This window comes from Trachurus japonicus, chromosome 20 (assembly GCF_045865225.1).
Source record: "Trachurus japonicus isolate A0001 chromosome 20, Traja_1.0".
Taxonomy (NCBI): Eukaryota; Metazoa; Chordata; class Actinopteri; order Carangiformes; family Carangidae; genus Trachurus; species Trachurus japonicus.
The window spans coordinates 6830838-6850632 of NC_140926.1; the positions used below are offsets into that span (position 1 = coordinate 6830838).

General features: G+C 44.9%; 3 protein-coding genes across 3 annotated transcripts; 2 read left to right on the forward strand and 1 right to left on the reverse strand.

Annotated features, from left to right (window-relative positions):
- The first annotated feature begins 2303 nt into the window (after nt 1-2303).
- Nucleotides 2304-5532, forward strand: LOC146966309 (gap junction delta-4 protein-like). The gene is made up of 2 exons (XM_085763255.1): nt 2304-3004; nt 3132-5532. Exons 1-2 carry the CDS (start codon nt 2941-2943, stop codon nt 4355-4357), a joined length of 1290 nt encoding a protein of 429 aa, XP_085619381.1. The 5' UTR covers nt 2304-2940; the 3' UTR covers nt 4358-5532.
- A 1857-nt stretch (nt 5533-7389) lies between these two features.
- LOC146966310 (cytochrome P450 2F2-like) lies at nt 7390-11523 on the forward strand. The gene is made up of 11 exons (XM_085763254.1): nt 7390-7697; nt 8127-8286; nt 8403-8555; nt 8680-8840; nt 9504-9572; nt 9717-9821; nt 9910-10048; nt 10146-10231; nt 10460-10561; nt 10658-10799; nt 10892-11523. Exons 1-11 carry the CDS (start codon nt 7536-7538, stop codon nt 11077-11079), a joined length of 1467 nt encoding a protein of 488 aa, XP_085619380.1. The 5' UTR covers nt 7390-7535; the 3' UTR covers nt 11080-11523.
- A 5126-nt stretch (nt 11524-16649) lies between these two features.
- On the reverse strand, nt 16650-18870 carry fzd8a (frizzled class receptor 8a). The gene has a single exon (XM_085763205.1). The coding sequence runs from the start codon at nt 18414-18416 to the stop codon at nt 16656-16658; it is 1761 nt and encodes a 586-aa protein (XP_085619331.1). The 5' UTR covers nt 18417-18870; the 3' UTR covers nt 16650-16655.
- Between the last annotated feature and the right edge of the window lie 925 nt (nt 18871-19795).

Here is a 19795-nt window from a genome sequence, read left to right on the forward strand (position 1 = left end):
TGCTCTCTGCTCAGTTACACAATGTTTCTACATGTTCTGTGTTGTACAACTGATGTGACCCTGCAGGCTTTCTTCTCCCAGAGAGAGCCATTTTAATGGTTTTAGAGCAAGTGGTAATACAGAGATTACACTCTGTCATATTGTCACTGAGGGACACATTTAATCCTCCATATTAGCCTTGATTTGCATTTCAATCGCCGTGCTGGTAATTGCTATAAAAGTCAATTCAGTGCAATGGGGAGCTGTGAGCTTTAGTGAGAGCATATGCCAGACGTCTCTTTGCACGGCATCAAACATGTGCAACTGAAATACACACTGCACACACCACGGACACACAAACACAAACTCACCTTTTGAAAAATGTCAGGAGTTAATGAACACACGCACACAAAAGCCTGCGTGCTCTGTGCAGTGTTTCAGATTCAGTGTGAGGAGTTATTATCAGTCCAAAGCCACCTCAGATCACAGACACCGACACATCTAAAGCTTAGTGATGCTTATTTCCTCTCAAAGTGACGCTTGTGTCTTGAGGCCTTTTTTTTTTCTCTCCTTCATGTCACATTATATGTTTTTGTGCGCACGCTGATCTGTAGAAAACCAGACACTCAGGAGAACGTGCAGTCAGTGGAGAAACAGGCTGCATGTGCTGCTGCCTCCCAAACCAAACACTACACAGGCCGCAGCACAGAAAACAGATGTCTGACAGTGACGCCAATAGTAAAGAGGAAATTATTTTGACATTTTTTCATTTTTTGTCTCCATATTCCTTTTATATAGTGTGTATTGTATTCAGATTAAATCAAAATAAACTATATTGTCCCCGGAGGGAAATTTGTCTTGGACAATCAGTACTGCACCTGGCTGCAGTCAACAATCATTCAACTATACACAATAAACAGAGCACACGTACAGATGAACAGTAGCCTACTACTAGTGTTGCAGGTGTGTGTGATAATCCCTCTAATTGTCCTCATGTCTCTCCAAAACTAATCACTGACCTATTTTTTGACTTAAATTGCTTCTTTTGTAAACTGTGTTTTATTATTGTTAGTAGTAGTAGTTATCATTAGAAGGCAAATTCTTCCTACTGTAGCAAAATATACAAAACAACTAAAGTGAGGTTTCATTGTAAAGCTAAATTCTGTATTTCAGTGACTGATTCCTTAAATGAGCCATTAGCATGTTTTGTGGTACATGGCTAACGTAACAATGGCAGCTGTTTATGAGAATGACCTTCTACTTTTAGTTCCATTTTTCAGTTTTCCATTTCCCCTCCCTGCACAATGTCTTTTAATGCTAACACTGGCTACACAACAACAGAAAAATCAACAAATAGGAAATTCAGGACCATATTGGTGTTGCCATTAACCTCTTTTTCTATATTTCAAGGTTTTTCTGTGGTCGTTTTGCATCATTATGTCTAATCATGTCTTCATGTGGTGGAGTGTGTTAGGACAGGCTTTTTAGGTGCAATAGAAACGTAGCCTATAATCCCTTGATTGCTAATGGAGGCATGGGGAACATCTGCAGGATCAGGTGGATGGGCAGGTAATGACTGAGGTGGGAAATCTACCAAGTAGCAGCTGCTGGGCAGGCGGAAAATAACAGAGTCTGAAATGACAGAATAGTTAGTGTGCACGAGAATGGCACTAACTGCTGGAGCTGGAAGCGAAGAGGAGGGGTAGGAGGGTAGGTATAAAACTTCCGCTAGCATAGTTTTGTCTGAATGACCTTGATTGCAGCCATGAAGGCCAATCACGCTCCATTTCATGCATAGTAATCGATGAGCTGAAAGGCAGATACACCTCTCTGATAAGCTCGGGGCTCAGGTGCTTTATAGCAGCTATTATTATATTCTCATAACTTTGATGCACCTTATCTTTGTGATAGAAATGAGAGGCAGCAGGTGAGACAGAAGAAGAGGACAAGGAGTTTGTCCCTGCTCAGTTTTTCTCCAATGTGCAGCACAGAGGAGTGGCTGTTTATTGGTTTCATCATAGGATAGAAAGTCAGAAAGAAAAGAAGGAAAGCTGATCACAAGAGGAGGCCTGTGAAAGATAAACACATGCGAGTCCAGTATGGAAGTGCTAATGACCACTGATCTGTGGTGATTATGAACCGAGCCAACTGTCTTTAGTCGTGTGTCCCAGCAGAGACCTTGTACATGAGAAAACTGAACAATGTTTGTTGGGTTTTTTGAGAAGAGAAGAGGATAATAATAATGACTTTTGTGAAAAAACATAACTTCATTTTAAACCCATAGAGGTTATAGTCGGTCCTTATCAGTTGTAAACTGGCAGCTGTGGGAAAATACAATTTACAGTCTATTTGCATTTCATGAGAGCTAATCCTCAGTGTGCATGTTATCTTGATTTATCGCCGGATGATAGACAGTAAAGACTTTTATTTTATGGAGCGAGCAGGATAAACATGCCTGCCATTGTGCTTGAGAACGTAACACGGCGATTTGGAGTGAGCAAGTCAGGAGGCTTGTTCCTCTCCATAAGGACGACCAGCAGCACCAAAATATCTCTGCAATGCCAGGACGGTGACATGCTTTTAGAAGTGTGACAAGAATAGACCCACAATGGGGCTCGTTCCCGTCTTCCCTTGTCTGAGGACAGACAGTTGTCTGCAAGGGACAGAGGAAGACAGGAGCATTTACATGGTTCGCTCCGGTCTTTCGGAGACTCCTGTGGATTTTTCCAAGCAGGACATGGGACGATCTCCATGTGGCAGAGAGCCGTACCGTCAGACTGCTACTGGAAACTTTGTGTGCGGCCACCTGGAGGTTATTGTGCTACTGGAGACCACTGTGCCTCAGGGTAGGAAGGGTAGATGTGGAAAGAGGAGAAGTGCCAGGGTAGGGAGTGAGGAGCTGTCTTAAGAGATTACCCCGAGGGCTAGAGGATTTTTGGAAGATCTTTAAGAACCGCAAGCATGGCAGGTCCAAGTGTCTCAGAGGTCGTCTTCATCTCTGTCAATCACAGCATCACGTTCATGGGTGAGTTGACTACTAATATGTTTATGTGCAGATGGGTGATTTCCAGAAGTTGTTCAGATCAGCCTGAAATGTCTTCCTTTTATTTATGAGTCGGTGTCAAAGCAGCACATTTTTGCTTCTCTTTCAGGGAAGGCGTGGCTCATTGTGATGATCTTCCTACGTATCTTCATACTCCTTTTCGCCGGTTACCCTCTCTATCAAGATGAGCAGGAGCGATTTGTGTGCAACACCATTCAGCCCGGTTGTGCCAACGTGTGCTATGATCTGTTCTCCCCCATCTCTCTTTTCCGCTTCTGGCTGGTGCAGCTCGTCACCTTGTGTCTCCCATATTTCCTCTTTGTCATCTACGTTGTCCACAAGGTCTCAAACGGTCTCACCGTGGACCTGAGCTCCAGTGATCACATCAAGGCCATGCCGCTGCTCAAAATCCACCAGGAGACACTCAGCAAGACGTCCGTGAACAAGTTGCCTCTAGTGGCTGAGCAGACTGTGGCGCGGTACTTCACAGGAGCTTACGTCCTCCATCTGATGTTCAGGACTTTGCTGGAGGCAGGGTTTGGAGCAGCTCACTACTACCTCTTTGGTTTCTACATCCCCAGGAGGTTCCTGTGTCAGCACCCGCCGTGCACCACCCAGGTGGACTGCTACATCTCCAGACCCACCGAGAAAACCGTGATGCTCAACTTCATGCTCGGTGTGGCCGCTCTGTCCCTTTTCCTGAATGTGCTGGATTTCTTCTGCGCCATCAAGCGCTCGGTGAGGCAGAAGAGCAAGAGGAAGATGATGGTGGAGAAAATCTATGAAGAGGAATCATGTTTCCTCTCAGCTGGAGGAGCTCCCAGGAGAGCGGACCTGACCTCCTCGCTGGCTGGGCAGGATTCAGAGGGAGAAGCTGGTCAATCGGGGAGTTTCAGGAAAAGACGAGGCAGCAAGGGTTCCTCTGGAGTGGGGGTGCTTGCTTTAGGTGGGGATCCATCTTCCCTGGACCACTCCTCTCCTCCCAATTCTCCGATATCTCCAGGCTGCAACACCAACGGGAACAATGGCTATTCTGTCACCCAGGAGGAGGCTCCGGAGAGGAACGGCAGCGAGGTGGCTCTCTGCCCCCCAGAGCCAATGGGAACACCCAGATCCATTCGTGTTAGCAAACGAAATCGAGTCAAACCGCCGCCTCCGCCCAGACGGGACCTCGGCTCAGCTTCCGCAGGGTCAGCAAGACCCATTGGGGATGTTTCCACAGCGACGACCATCTGCACCAGAAGGGTGGGTCAGTATACGCTGGTGGAGCTGGGCAGCAACACAGAGCTGCACACCAACGATGACGGACAAGACAAAAGATCAGAGTGGGTTTGACTTTTTTTATTTCCAGGTTGTATTGGAACATAAGAACGAGGCACATCGGTTTACACAGAAACTATTGCAGCTGACATCCTGCAGTGCTCTCTACCTCATTTTTACAACACAGACTGTGAACTGTCCCCCATGGAGAATCCAAAACAGCGATGCATCCACCAAACACCTTTAGACACATGTGGCATTGCCTTAGAGGGAGAGTCCCGGTGATGCAAAGTGTCAAGAATTCAAAGTCTTTTAACGAGGAATGACGGGACACTCGAGCCTGAAGCGTCCTTGGGCAAATCTCAACCTTGAGAAAATCTAAAAAGAGTGCAGCCCACCTGTTTGTTCCCTTGTTGGCTTTACCCCCACCTCCAGTGACAGACTGTACATAAACAAAGGCAGGCCTTGACCTGTCCTGCATACACGAACACCAAACCCTCCTCCCTTACCGTGGTCATTCTATATGATACTACCATAGACCCTCCTCCTTGCTGTGTGGAGGTCACGGGGTCACAGAGGACACAGGTAGCCTCCAGGCCCTGTGCTCTGATGTTCGGGTGACCTTCGGGAATAAGAAGTTCAGGCTGACATGAAAGACAATAATCTTTGCTAAGATGCTGTTACTGGGCTGATAGAAGAAAATGGGATTCCTTCGTCACAAGTGAAGGACACTATGAAGTCCTCTAAAGCCCACGTAGGCTCACAAAGCAATTATGTTTCCCCATAGGGGCTCTGTATTTATGGAGACAGCTTGTCACTCTATTTCAGGGCCTCGTGCAGCTTAGGAGCAACACAAGCCTTAACATACACTGTCACTACAAATAGAGCACAGAGGAGCAGCGCTGTCCATTGCCCTTCACGATATCTGCACCCTGATTGCTGCGGTCGCAAAAGTTCAATTCCTGACGTGGTTCAGACACCTGCATCCCGCTGTGCCGCATCAGTCACAGACATTATATCTCATCCTTTGCTGAAATGTCTCCAACAGTGAAAAACCTGTGAGCCTCCTTTCTGACCATGAGTCTCCCTCAGTAAATCAGCGCCATCGCCATTTGACTGTGGCTGCACACCTGAGGGGCCAGTCTTTGTGAAAATGGATAGCTTTTGATCTTCCTCCTCTTACGGACTCTTTGAAGCTGGAAAAAAAAAAAAGCTCCCGGCTTCATATCTGACTTATCTACAGAGTGCTGCGCCCCTGACTGTCACGGGAGCGACCACAGGGGGTTTTCATCAGACCAGACCGCCACACCTTCTTCATTCACCCGGTGTTTAGTTATAAAGGATGACCTAGAGTTTCTTTCACCAGAGCTGAACTCGCTCACACTTGTTGATTATTATTCTGTGCCTTGTCATTCTGCTGATTGTTAATGTAAGCCATAACAAAGACCCACAAACTCTTAAATCATATTTATAACTTAGTTTTATTTTATTGTCACAATTAAGAATATTAGATAACCAATGTTGTGTTCAGTTTCAGTTGAAATATTGTGTATTTTGTTACATCAAATCATATTCCAATAACATTTTTATCCTTTCATATAAAGTGGATTTGTGCAATTTCATACAACAGCTTCTTTATAAAGTGATTTCTTTTGTATTTCACTCAATGACTCAAATGTGAAGTGACCTTTTTATGTGTGCAACAGTTCTGTCTGTTCATCATCGGCGTAATTGAAATTATATAAACTGCTGTGACGCTGAAGATGATGACGATGATGTAACTTTACAAAGCACTTTATAATGTTAACTCTTCTTGTTTTGTCCAGTCTGTTGTTCTGGAGTCGTTTCATCTTCGCTGCAGTTTGAAGTCATGCTGCCCTCCAGTGGCAAAGAATGTGAAATGCATCTGTATGTGTGTGTGTGTGTGTGTGTGTGTTGAACCTTTAAACTTGAAATCGGTGGAAATCAGTGGCTCTGGCCTTGAGATGACTGAATGTTTGTGTCATCTGGAAACTTCATCAGTTTTGAAAGAACATTTTCAGAAAAGTACGTTGTGGTAAAGACACTTTAAAACATTTTCCAGAGCAGTAGCTACTTTTTTCTTTCTTTTTTTGTGAAATGTTGTGTACTTGCTCTGCTTCATTTCTTTCCTTTGGTTCATTTCAGGCCTTCTTTATTAATATTAACAACAGTGAATCTGACTCTTCTTTGGTGCTGCAGAGGTTTTGGGGGTCTTTGTTAAAAATGCAGACACACAGGTCAGACTGGCAGGCAGGGCTGGAGATACCTCGGGGCAAAATTGAGGTGTGGGCCCCATCTAGTCCCCCTGGTGTCTGCCTCCCTGATAGGATTTTCAATATTAAACCCCATTATTTGACCCAACCTTAATGAGTTATAAAGTGTCTTCCTGTGTCCATTGCTTAGTGGATATTATACTGCAGGTTTCTTGATTTTGTTGATGAATCACAATCATGTTCCTCTCAAATGTTTTTTTTTAAAGTATTTAATTGATTGTAGTATTTTAATGCAAATTCATGTATGAATATAGCAAATATACGTTTCTAGACCAATATGAACGACCTATTGTGATTTTTTAAATATAATTTTATGTGCATTGTTATTTTCTTTGCACATTTTGAAGCAGTGATTGAAGTTGAGCAATAGCAGTAGATGACTATGGCGTTATGTTAAAAATGCGCATGCACACGTCCCATCCAGCTGATTTCACAGAGCAGCAGCAGTGGGGAAAGGGGGAAGTGAAACAGAGGCTGTCACTAGCCACGCATCACCAGGCTCTTCAGACAAGCTGTCAGTTACCTCCCAATTAGTCTGCATTCTGGTTCCTGTCTGTAGCGGATACCGAAATCACCAAATTCACCAAAATAAAAGTATTCACCAACATAAAACTTATAAAATAAACATTAACTTGTAATACAATGAAAGAAAAATGTCAATTTAATGGCTCGGGGACTTTCTTGTAAATAATATTCCTTAAATTAAAGAGTTTTACCGCATTTTATTAGCTTGGTGCTTTTATTTTGAAGGAAAGGTCTGTATCTCTCGCCCTGGATCTGTTTCCTACCAAAACACAGGTCAACGGCCCCAGACTAGGCTGTCACTGAGAGAAAACCAAACCTGTCAGAACTTGCTGTGTCTTGTTTTTCCTCATGTTGGAGCCGTGTGTCAACTCATTTACATTAAAACAGTCAGAGGACAAGGAGGCAGAGCTGAAATCAGCACAGTCCACTCCACCATGCTTGTTTCCTTCTTCCTCCTGTGGCTCTGTGTTGTCTTCTTCATTCTCTGCCTCAAATGTCAGAGACCCAAGAACTTTCCACCCGGACCTCCTCCGCTGCCAGTACTGGGGAACTTGCTGAACCTGAGCCTGGACAATCCCATCAGGGACTTGGAGAAGGTAAGAAAGAAAAACACTGATATTGGATTTGACATGTTATGTTACCGCTCCTCTGTCTGCACCACACCACATAGCAGTGCACAAATTAACTGTGCAGATTATGAATTACTGAAGCCGTCCGTTGCCTTTGGGCTACAAGTGACACCGACTGACTGTAAATGACTAGTTATTAATTCAGCTAAATGTTTGGAAGTTCTGTTCTCGTTTAAAGCAGCAGTGTCCAAGTTAAAAATGTGTGTGGATAAAACAGTGCTGTGTTTTCATGTGTCTGTAGAGTAGATTGTGACTCACCGCTCACCTTTGAGTATTTAGACATGTTAGACAAGATTTTCAAAATAAATCCTCCTGTTGCTTGTAAAAAAATTAAACACAGATTTATGACAGTGATCCATGATAATTTTAATGGGCTCTCACTGGTTCTTCCCTCAGCTGAGGAGGTGCTATGGAAATGTCTACAGCCTGTTCATTGGTCCCAAGCCGGCGGTGGTTATTAATGGGGTGCAGGCCATGAAGGAGGCCATGATGACTAAAGCTGCTGATTTTGCTGGACGACCTCAGGACATCTTCGTCAGTGATCTCACCCAAAACGGTAAGAAAGAGATGAGGTGTCAAAGGACAGAGTCTAGAGACACACACACACCCACACACATACACACACACACACACGATCCAGGCTTCATGTGTGCATATCCGTGTCTGTTACAGGAATGGTTCTGGCAGACTACGGCCCGAGCTGGAAGCAGCATCGCCGCTTCGCCCTGATGACTTTAAGGAATTTTGGTCTGGGGAAGCAGTCCATGGAGCAGAGGATTCTGGGAGAGATACAGTACACAGTGGAAACACTGGAGAGGAGCATTGGTATGCCGTGTGTGGTGTGTGTGGTATGCACTCCCTGTGACCTCTGACACAGTCGGCAGTCAGAAGATGTGTGATATTCTCTTACACAGTCGCATGAATTGTCATCGTTGTGTGTCTCTCGCAGGTACAAACCTGAGTCCTGGAGTCATGTTTCACAACGCAGCCTCCAACATCATCTGCCAGGTTCTGTTCGGCGCACGCTACGACTACGAGGATGACTTCATCAAAGTGGTTGTTCAGTGCTTTAAAGAAAACTCCAAGATAGCGAATGGGCCCTGGGCTATGGTGAGTCACAACGTGTGCGTGTGTGTACGGTGACAACAAATATCCAACATTTAGCTCCTGAGACTGAGTGAGACCCAGTGAGACTGATACAGATGTTTTTTAAAGTGCCTGAAGGTCTGGAGCTTGTTCTGTTCCAGAGGAGTTGTTAAAAACAAAGAAAAATGGACGTTTGTAAAAGAACTGCAGAAACAGCTTCTGTAAAATGCTCCAACTCTGTGCTGTATTGATGAAGTGACACGCTCTATTTGTAGGGATTATAGATAGGTTAAATATGACTAGATGTGGAAGTATCTGGGCCAAACTCTGGGCTAGGATCAATTCTATTTTATCGTCTGGTTGAAATAGGATTTAAGAGTTTTTCCGTGTCTTAACTTTACTTCTTGATGTCATGTTAAGCTGCTGATTTAATAGCATCCATGAGTGAGTGTCTCATGTACTGTCCCTCGGGTTAGTTTGAACAGGAATGGACCACACCTACCTAAAAGTATTCTTATAAAATTAAAGCCATCTTTTAAATATTTGAAAAAAGGTTTCTTTTATAATAATAAAATATAAATAAAATATAATAAAATATAATAAAAAGATGACATTTAGTATGGAACATTATGTTTTTTGTTGGAAACAGAAATTGTTTACTTGTTTAGTCAATCTCTTTCCTTACAGCTGTATGACTCTGTTCCTATGATTCGAAACCTGCCGCTGCCGTTCATGAAATCCTTCACCAACATTGAGGTGAGCATCTTCTCTAGGCCTGAGAAACGCCTCTGTTTACAACATATGCTATCCTGACACTGGCTGCCACTGAAGTGTCTTTCTCTCCTGCAACTTCCCTTCATCTCACCAGTAAAGAAGTCAAAATTTCTTCTTTTTTTTTAGACGTGTAAGAAACTTGTAACTCCTCTGATTACTGAGCACAAAGAGACCAGAGTCCCCGGGAAACCCCGAGACTTTCTGGACTGTTACCTGGATGAACTGGACAAGGTGTGTATTATACAGGTGAAAAACTTACATCACAGAGAATTTTAAAAATAGAAATATAAATAATGTTGAAAATGAATTCTCTCTCCAGAGAAGTGATGTCAGCTCCTGTTTCTGTGAAGATCGACTCATCATGTTTGTTTTGGATCTTCACTTTGCTGGAACAGACACAACATCCAACACCCTGCTCACCGGCTTCCTGTACCTCATGACCTACCCTCATGTACAAGGTGAGACTATACGTCTACTATTCTTTCAGTCTGTGATTCTGTCGTTCTGTTTTTTGTTCAGTTAGTTCAGTTGTTCTGCTTATTGTGTGTCTGTCAGAGAGGTGTCAACAAGAGATAGATCAGATGTTGGAGGAGAAGGATCAAGTCACCTATGATGACAGACACAAAATGCCTTATATGCAGGTATGTTGTTCATTCATCATTTACTTCCAAAACTTCTCTATGGGAAAATGCTTGTTTTATAAGAGACACTGTAGATTAGACACAACTTTATGACAGGATTTCTTGCTTTAAAGTTTTTAAGAAATGTAAAAATTCAGCCTCTTTACAGCAGGTTCTTCCATCACAAGTTCAGTTTTCCGATCCAGTAATGAAGCATAAGAACATGTCGTGTAATCTGTCTGAATCCAGGCTGTGATCCACGAGGTCCAGAGGATAGCCAACACCGTCCCTCTGAGTGTTTTCCACTGTACAACAAAACACACAGAGCTCCTGGGTTATTCCTTACCTCAGGTAAGAAGAAACTAAAAGCTTATACTGTCCCTTTGTGATGATGCATGAAGTTATATTGGCTCTCTGTCTCTGTGCTTGTACTGTTTTTCCCTTCAGGGTACACTGATCATCCAGAACCTGCACTCGGTGCTGAATGAAGAGGGACAGTGGAAGTTTCCTCATGAATTCAACCCAGAGAACTTCCTGAATGAGCAGGGGGAGTTTGTCAAACCAGAGGCCTTCATGCCTTTCTCTGCAGGTACGAGCACCGGGAGCACAGTTATCTCTGTGTTTTACTGTGTTTTACTTTAAGAGCTGTACATGATTTACTGATTGAAAATGATGCCTCAGGTCCTCGTATGTGTCTCGGAGAAGGTCTGGCCCGAATGGAGCTCTTCCTCATCATGGTGACTCTGCTGAGGAAGTTCAGGTTCATCTGGCCTGAGGATGCAGGACGGCCGGACTACACGCCGCTTTATGGAGTCACTCTGTCTCCTAAACCCTACAACATGAAGATCCAACTGAGGGCCACACAATAAAATGAACCACATGGACACAAGAGGCTGAAACCCGGTGACCCTGTGACTGAAAAGCTAACAAAGACAACACAGGGGGGTTTACTTATTAATATACTGAATAATCCAAGCGGTTGTTCTGGTGTGTGTGCGTGTGTGGGAATTTGGCAACTGCAGGTGAGTAGCCTACATTTAAACTTTAACTGTAAGATAGTAGATAAATGATCATTGTCTTTATAATTATTCTCTAACCATCAGTATTTTTTGGAAAGTTTTTGTTTTTCACCTAGGTCTAAAGAAAAATGTCCAAAAAAATCTGGGTAATGGCACCTCACAGTGGTCAAAATGCTGTATTACATTTGAACAAAGTTTCATTTCCAAACATGAACAGTGTGTCTGAGAACCAGTGTATGTGGAAAACATCTGTTTTTAGCTACAGTAGCAAAATAAAATCAGTGAATCTTTTGAAATAGTCTGATCTTTGTGTTAACTGGTCATAAAATGCTGCCTGACAACAATACAAAAAGTGTCTTTATTTGTCAGATCCATCAAACATTCAGTGCTGAGTGAAAGCACAGACACAATATGGATTTAAAAAATGGACCACATAATATTAGAAAAGCATAAAACAGTTCACATATCTTGATAAGAGACACATTTTACAATTCAGCCACCTGCTCATAACTAACAGCACAGCAGTCTCAGAAACATTCAAACCAGCTCATCTGACACCAACAATCACACCAGGATCAAAGTCACTGTCCACTCTGATGTGTGATGTGAACATGAAGTGAAGCCTCTGACCTCTGTCTGCAGGATTTTATGCACAACAGCACCGCATGAATAAATGCATGAACACACACAAGCACAGGTGTTCCTAATAGACCGCAATATGCATGGAGTTACATGCTGTATGTACATGCTCTACTGGCTGCTGGTGATGTGATTTGAGTGAAAGTGTCAGAATTTTATTCACTTTCATACATAAAAATGACCAAAGTTTGTTTAAAAAAACAGCCAAGCAGCATAAATAAAATACTGAATTTATAAACCTTAAAAACAAACTATGGTAAAAATGAATGTGTGTATGTGTGAAGGGGAATTAGAAATCTATGTGCACGAGTGAGTGTTCATCATTGACGCCTGCTCTGCTCAGTATTTATTCATCATCAGAACCATGACATCACTTTGCTTTTCAGGGCTCGGAGCCATTTCTTTGGGCCGAGGTGGGCGACCAAACCCAGAGTGAATCTGGGAAAACACTTGGCGCTTCAGATGAAAGAAGGTTTTCCCTTTTGTTGTACATGTCAGTCAGTCAGTGAGGGACGGAGGGAACACAGTGTTCTGCTGCTGTGAGCGAGAGTGGAGGTGGGGGTCCTGGGATTGGAGGAGGCAGCAGGGGTGCACTGTAAGGACTACTAAACCACGGAGCCATTGTTACCGTGCCAATGGGGAGCCGGGCCATTTATGCTGCTATCTTTGTTCCACTCAGTCGTGGTGCTGGAGTGGAGCAAACTGCATCACTGACAGTGACATTAACTTTGTATTTAATCTTTATTCCACTTTTAATTCGGCCTTAACAAACACAGACATGCAGCATAAATTTCTCTAAAGACAATATCCAGCTTCTTAAACTTGTTTTTTAACGTCAAAAACAAACTGTATCAGCATGAGCGACGTCCACCTCCCTGAGAAACTATAACAGGGCTCAGAAATGCTGAGCTCCTCGATTTTCCAACATCTGGCGTCTCAAATGGCCAGCAGGGAATAATGTGCCTGAGCTGGGGGGTCAGGAGCTTTAACATGAATCTAAATGGGTCACTGCAAGCCGAGGTCACTGTCATGCTTTATGCACATAAGAGCCCAGCCGCGGAAACTCTGCACTTTTAATACTGTTGCTCATCGTCCACGCTCAAATGCTGTCTGGAAAACAAAGAGAGGTGATACCGACCGACCAAAGCTGCATGTAATCGCATGTTAAACTACAATTTAGATGAAAACACTGAGGTTAAAGTGCACAGATATAAAAAAAAAACTTGACTTATAACTCGTTTTGTCATCCAAAACATGAGCTGATAAATTTGTACTGCAGATCATAAAATTCTGTAATATCTCTTGTCATGAATGAGGAGGTGAAAAATATCCAAGTACATCACACAAACAGTCGATCACCCTCCTGTGTGTCTGTATCATCAAACACTGTTATCAATAATTGATAGGCAGTGATGTCAGGTTGCTGCTCCTGGCTCCACCACTGAGGCTCTATTACCTGGATGCACAGACTGATGAGGAAAGAAGATGAATTAATCAAAGAATTGGTCTTGATCTGATCAGATTTGCTTACAGTTCTGTACTGATGTTAATGTGTTTGCTACAGGTCACTTGAGTGGGCCCCAACAAGATCGGATCAGAAACATGCCCATGAAAACACGTCCTAATAAATCCAGACCATAAACTAAGACTTGACCTGAGCTGTTAGCAGCTAATAGGCAGCTACAGCCTCGGCCCTGCCCCTGTCTGTGTGAAGCACTACTTAACGACGCTCTCATACTTTCCCCTGTAAAAAGCACTTAAATGAGTGGAGGAAATGGGCTGTTAATTACAATGTTTATGTTAAAGAGCCAAGCCTGGACATGCTGCTCTTTAAAGTGGCCGGACAGTTGGGTCTGTGGGGCCAGGTAGCTGCGTGAGACGGCAGACGCCTGCTGGGAAACATGGACTACAATTTAGTCGACACACAAACTGCTTAAAACCTGAAATACTCAATCACTCAGTGGCTTAAATAATATATCAAACGTATGTATAGATTGTATTTGTTTTGCGAAACAAAATCTTCCTGACACTGAAATGACCCATCGTATACTGCACATATAAATGTGTTTCAGTGTGAACATGAGGGGGAGTCACAGCAACATGAGGACATTTGATTGTGTTCATGGTGAATCCATCATACTTCTCATGTTGTAGAAGAATATGAGAGTGAAATAGTTGTTCTTCTTCCATTTCACTCTTCCCAACATCACAATTTCAGTCAAATTCATCATCCATGTGACGCAATTATAACATCAGTTTGTTTAATTAATTAATTAAGTTTTGTTTAAAGGTCTCAAACAGTTAGGATACAATAGCTTTGGACCAATAGTTCACTGATATACTTGAGTCATGTGTTTGGATGATTTGATGTTTTAGGCTATATCTGTTCAGCTTGTCCTAAACTCACCTGAGCAGCTTCCAGTTTGGTAGAGACTGTGGTAAAACTGGTCATCCTGGTATGACACTGTAGGGTTTAGATTTTCCCACTTTTAAAGATGATTTCATTCATTAATTTGGCATCTTTATCGTATGTATTTTTGTTTATAGATGTCACTTTTTTACATTAACTCCTGCTTACTAACCTGAGACTCCTCAAACCTTTCCATCCGTTGCTTTCCATACAGGTCGACAGCCCTGCAGTGAGACCTGGGAAAAACCTTGTACTGTTTTCAACTTCTTCCCTTGAACAGACTTCGGAGACCTGTGGATTCTCCTGGATCACTGCTGGAATTTTTTTACATCCTTGAGAGCAAAGATTTCACATGGAGAAGCTGAGTCTGGAGGCGTGTGGAGGCTGTGAAGCGCTGCTGTCACCAGTAGATGGAGCTGCACATTAATGTCTGACGGTGGGAGCTGAGCAGCTGAAGTTTGGCCTGTCTGAAGTGTTTGGGGGGTAAACACCAGAGAAAAAAAACAAGCAGCTAAACAACAAGAGTGAAAATGTGACTCACACCACCAAATGTTCCAGAGCACAGACTTATAAAGATCAATTTCACCCTCATGCTGCAAGTTTTTAAAACTTTCAAACTTTCTCTACCATCTTCACACCAACAATCAAACTGTTCAGAACTTGTTCATCTGTGTTCTCCACTGACAAACACTGATGTGAGATTTCTGCGGCTCCCAACAGATGCATGTCTCTGCACTTTTGCTGAAAAGAAGCATTCAGGTTTCACATCTGCAGCCTGAGTGTGAAGGAATAAAGCGCCGGGGAACAAAGAGCAGACACTACAAAGCCCACCGTCACCATTGACCAGTAAATCAAAGGCATTTCTACGCTTGTTTACAGTGTATCATCTTATGCCAGCGCATTGGGTTAATTGGGACCAAACCTGATACATTTGTGGCAAAAAAAAAAAAAAAAATGCCTCGATTAGGGGCCCTAAGATGTGAGATCATGTGAACAGACCACCTGTGGGGCTTTCATTGCTATTTCAATATCATTCATGTCAAGGCCCCTGCACTCGCTGACACAGCTTGAGCTGAGGAGAGAAGATGTTTCAATTCAGGCTCTGCTAGAAAAAAAAAATCCAAACACAAGACGTGGGGGCTCTGGCAGGTTTCAGCTCTAACAAACCTGAAAAAAAGAGTGAGAGAGAGAGAGGGGGCTTCCAAAAAATGTTCTTTCAATTGTAGGACGTCCATCAAAGCATCCAAATGGGGACGTTTAGGGGGAACCTTGGCACATCAGACAGACACTCCTAATACACACCACCTTTATTCTAGGCCGTTAAAAAAAGAAAGATCAAAGTTTCTGCAGATGAAAAGGGTCCCTTCCCTGCATTTATACCCCCCCCCCCCCTCCATTCACCCACTCCCTCTTTTACTAAATTAAGAAAGCGGGGCTTCGGCAGGCATGTGAAGAGGACTTTAACAATTATGGAGATGCTCCAACTCAACCCCTGCCTCTAATTACCAGTCTCTGATGGTTAAAAGGGCTTCCTCTCAAAAAGCTGCTATTGCTGCTGCCATCCTCAACACGGTGACCACAAGGAACCACAAAGTATGCCTGGATCATGGGGCTGAGGGAAGCTGAAGTAGAAGAAGTAGAGGACGAAGAAGAGCCTCCCTCGCCTGCATGGGAAAACACTGGAGCAGTTACACCGGTCGTAGGATTTATCAGATGTTTTATTGTCAAAATAAAGGTCATATTTGCTTTCTCACAAAAAGAGACATCTACACTTTGTACAAATTTACAATAGCTTATAAAGTTTTCTTTTTATACACAAAATGTACAAGTTGTTTTTTACATAACTTTTTTTATATATATTTATATATATAAATACATTTGAAATTACAAAATGAAGGACCCGTAGAAAATACTTGGGCACTATTAAGGCTTAATTTAAAACTATCTTTGATGTGACTGAATTATACAATGTTATCTGGCACTATGGAGATAAGATGGTGATAAAATAAAAAAATAAAATAAAAAATAAAAAAAGAAGCCAAATGCTCTTTGTATGGAGCTAGGAAGAAGAAAACTGTCTCTCTGCCTACAACAAGTAATGCCCAGATTGCATAAAAAGCCTCAGCCTGCACCTCTAATACATATAAACAGGGAGGAATTAACCTGTGTGAATGCCAGGTACATTGTTTTCAGCCAATTCTCCCCACAGCGATGTGAGTGAGTGAGTGAGTGGTGTTTGGGGGGTGGGGGCAAGGAGGGAGACACCTCAGCAGCAGTTCATTACTATGCAAATTGCTTAAGACAGGGAGTGATGGGTTATCTCCCAAACAATTAGCAGTCCTCATCAGCTGCTTTTGTTTTGTTTTCTCTCTCTCATTCAAACCTGGGACAATGGCATCTGCTTGGGGCACGACACGGAGCTGGCCGTGCCTGACCTCCACGTCAGTCCGGTGCTCACGTCGCTGTACATGGAGCCGCTGGTGCCTTTACTGCCCCAGCAGCACCGGGTGCAGAAAGTCCTCCACGAGTCCAGAGTTTTCCCGGACCAGATCCACACTCCGGACGTGATGCCCACCAGAAGGCACATGAAGTACTTTAACATAAAAACTGCATAGTCCGGGCTCCTGCGGTCCCTCTCTAATAAACAGTTGGAGCAGTTGTGTGTGATCTCCCATGTCTGCCTGTTGTGCTGCTCGTAAAAGTAACAGGCCACTATAATAGTCGCAGGCACCGTGTAGAGCACCGTGAAGATGCCGATTCTGATCATCAGCTTCTCCAGCTTGTCCGTCTTGGTGCCTCCTTGTTTAATGACGCTGCGGATCCTGAACAGGGACACAAATCCTGCCAGGAGGAACATAGTGCCTATGAATAAATAAATCACAAGTGGAGCCAGGACGAAGCCCCGCAGATTGTCCAAGTTCTGGTTCCCCACGTAGCAGATCCCGGCCACCGAGTCCCCGTCCACGGAGCTCAGCGCCAGCACCGCGATGGACTTCATGCTGGGGATGAGCCAGGCGGCCAGGTGGAAGTACTGGGAGTAGCTGGCGATCGCCTCGTTGCCCCACTTCATCCCGGCCGCGAGGAACCAGGTGAGGGACAGGATGACCCACCAGATGGAGCTGGCCATGCCGAAGAAGTAGATGAGGAGGAAGACCACGGTGCACAGCGCGGGGCCGGTGGTCTCGTAGTGGATGTGCTCCACGTCGAACTCGCGGTTGCACGCCACTTTCTCGTGTCCCGCGATGAGTCTGACGATGTAGCCCACGGACACGAACATGTAGCAGGCCGAGAGGAAGATGATGGGTCTCTCCGGGTACTTGAAGCGCTCCATGTCGATGAGGAAAGTGGCGACGGTGGCGAAAGTTGACACGAAGCACAGCACCGACCACAGTCCGATCCAGAAGGCGGTGAACGCTCGCTCGTCGTGCGTAAAGTACGGGTTGTGGCACGGCATGGCGCAGTTGGTGATCTGTCCCGTCTTGACCCGGTTGTAAAGCGGGTGTCGGTCCGTGTTCACCGGCACCATGGGCTCCAGACACTTGCACCCCGGCTCGCACGGCGCAGGATGCGGCTTGTGGATCATAGAGGTGCCGGGTCTGCTGCCGCCGCCGCCGCTGGGTTTGGTCTTGGACGGGTTGTAGCCTTTTCCCGGGTGGTTGGTGGGTTTAGAAAGCACCGGAGACACCGTGGTAGAGTCGGTCCTGTTGTAGTCCATGCACAGAGTGTCGGGGTTGCCCTGCACCGGCAGCAGGTCACACTTCATCCTGTCCGGCCAGGGGAAGCCGTACTGCCTCATGAGAGGAGCACAGCCGGCCCGGGCTCTCTCACACACGCTCCGGCACGGGGGGAGAGGTTTTTTGTAGTCCTCCAGGCAGATCGGGGTGTACATGCTGCACAGGAAGAACTTCAGGTCCGGCGAACACTGGATCTCCACCAGAGGCCAGAACTGGTGCACCTCCAGTCCCGCCTCGTCCTGCGTGTCGTGGTTGAACTGGTTGGGCATGTAGGTGTAGTTGTAGCCGATCCCCTTGCACAGGGGCACGGCTATCTCCTGGCAGGTGATCTCCTTGGCCGTGGTGCAGCTGGATCGGGGCAGGAGAGCGAGGGAGAGGAGCAGGTAAATCCCACACAGGTCCATCTCTCCGGCGCGTCGTGTCCCCCCCTCTTCTGCGATGGCACAAACAGCAATAAATCCTCGCAGCCGCGTCTGCGTTTGGCTCCGCTCCGGTCAGACGCTGCGCGGCGAGCCCATCCCGCTTCTCTCGGGATCTTGCACGGAGTTGCAAGCAATGTGCAAGCCGTGTTTACTTTCGGCTGAAGGAGGAGGAGGAGAGGAGGAGGAGGAGGAGGAGAGGAGAAAACAGCCTTCAGGGCGGCGAGCAGCAGTCAAGATGGCTGAGAGAAGAATCCACCTTCTTGTGGAGGCTGCGCTCAGTCTCCTCTCACAGCCCGATGTCAGAAAACCAGAGTGTTGCTGTCCGATCGATTCCAGTGGAAAAAACGTGGGGGCCTTTCCTTCTTTTCTTTTCTCCACAACACAACGACTACATTCAGTCGGCTCGTCCCACCTTAGTCCTGGTTCCCATACAAATCATCAGCATGGAGACGAAGCGGTGCCCATATATACCACAGCGGCGCTGGCTACACCTCCGGAGCCGCTCGTCCAATCACGGAGCGGAGGGGGCGGGGCTCCCCTCCATGTGTCAATCAACTTTATCCCCTAAAAATGTTTTGTTATATAGCTGCGATCATTTCTGGTCGAGCCAGTGTCTGTGGGCACCGGGAGCCAGGACGGTGATGCAGGCTGCACAGAGCTGCCTGCAGCTGATCACCACTCACATTCAATAACCACACGTTTAAAGGAAATAAGCACATTTCTACATCTTCCCCCTGCCAAAACACTCAGTTTTCATAAAAGTTCAGATTATAGGTTCTGTCTTTATGCTTTTATGTGAAGCCCAGAGCCACGACTGGTCTTAAATAAACTATAAAAAACCCAGTGATGACTTTCCAAAAAAAAAAAAAAAAACACATTTCAAAGAGCATCACAGTCATTTTTCACATTATAGCTAATCATGATAATATAAGTTACATGAAGCAGGGCCACTATCACTGCAACATCCAGCTGCTCTTGTAACTTCCTCTGGCACACAATTTTTTTTGATAATGTCACAACAATAGAAACATATACACACACTTGAGGATGTGTCTAGCTCAGTGTGTGTGTGTGTTTGAGAGAGAGAGAGAAGAGAGAGAGGCCAGTTTGGTAAATTGGCTAATTTGCGCATGATAAGACTACCCAGGGAGCTGTCTGTCCTTGTGAAAAAGCTGTTTTATTTTTTAAATGAGGTGCTAATGTTTCGTTTAACGCTTGCATAGAGCTCCGCGGGAGGCGTAATTGCGCGAGGCAAAGACCAAGCGGCACAGCTTCAGTGAGACGCCGGCCAGAGCCGCTCATATCAGTGTTAACATGCCCACACTGTGTCTGGGGGGATCTGTGCACTGCTTTGACAGTAA

Excerpts from the sequence above, each read along its gene's own strand:
- LOC146966309 (XM_085763255.1), top strand. The coding sequence starts at position 2,941 with ATGGCAGGTCCAAGTGTCTCAGAGGTCGTCTTCATCTCTGTCAATCAC. Across the intron at positions 3,005-3,131 it reads TCACAGCATCACGTTCATGG|GGAAGGCGTGGCTCATTGTG; the intron begins GTGAGTTGACTA and ends CTTCTCTTTCAG.
- LOC146966310 (XM_085763254.1), top strand. The coding sequence starts at position 7,536 with ATGCTTGTTTCCTTCTTCCTCCTGTGGCTCTGTGTTGTCTTCTTCATT. Across the intron at positions 8,556-8,679 it reads AACACTGGAGAGGAGCATTG|GTACAAACCTGAGTCCTGGA; the intron begins GTATGCCGTGTG and ends TGTCTCTCGCAG. Across the intron at positions 8,841-9,503 it reads CGAATGGGCCCTGGGCTATG|CTGTATGACTCTGTTCCTAT; the intron begins GTGAGTCACAAC and ends CTTTCCTTACAG.
- fzd8a (XM_085763205.1), bottom strand. The coding sequence starts at position 18,416 with ATGGACCTGTGTGGGATTTACCTGCTCCTCTCCCTCGCTCTCCTGCCC.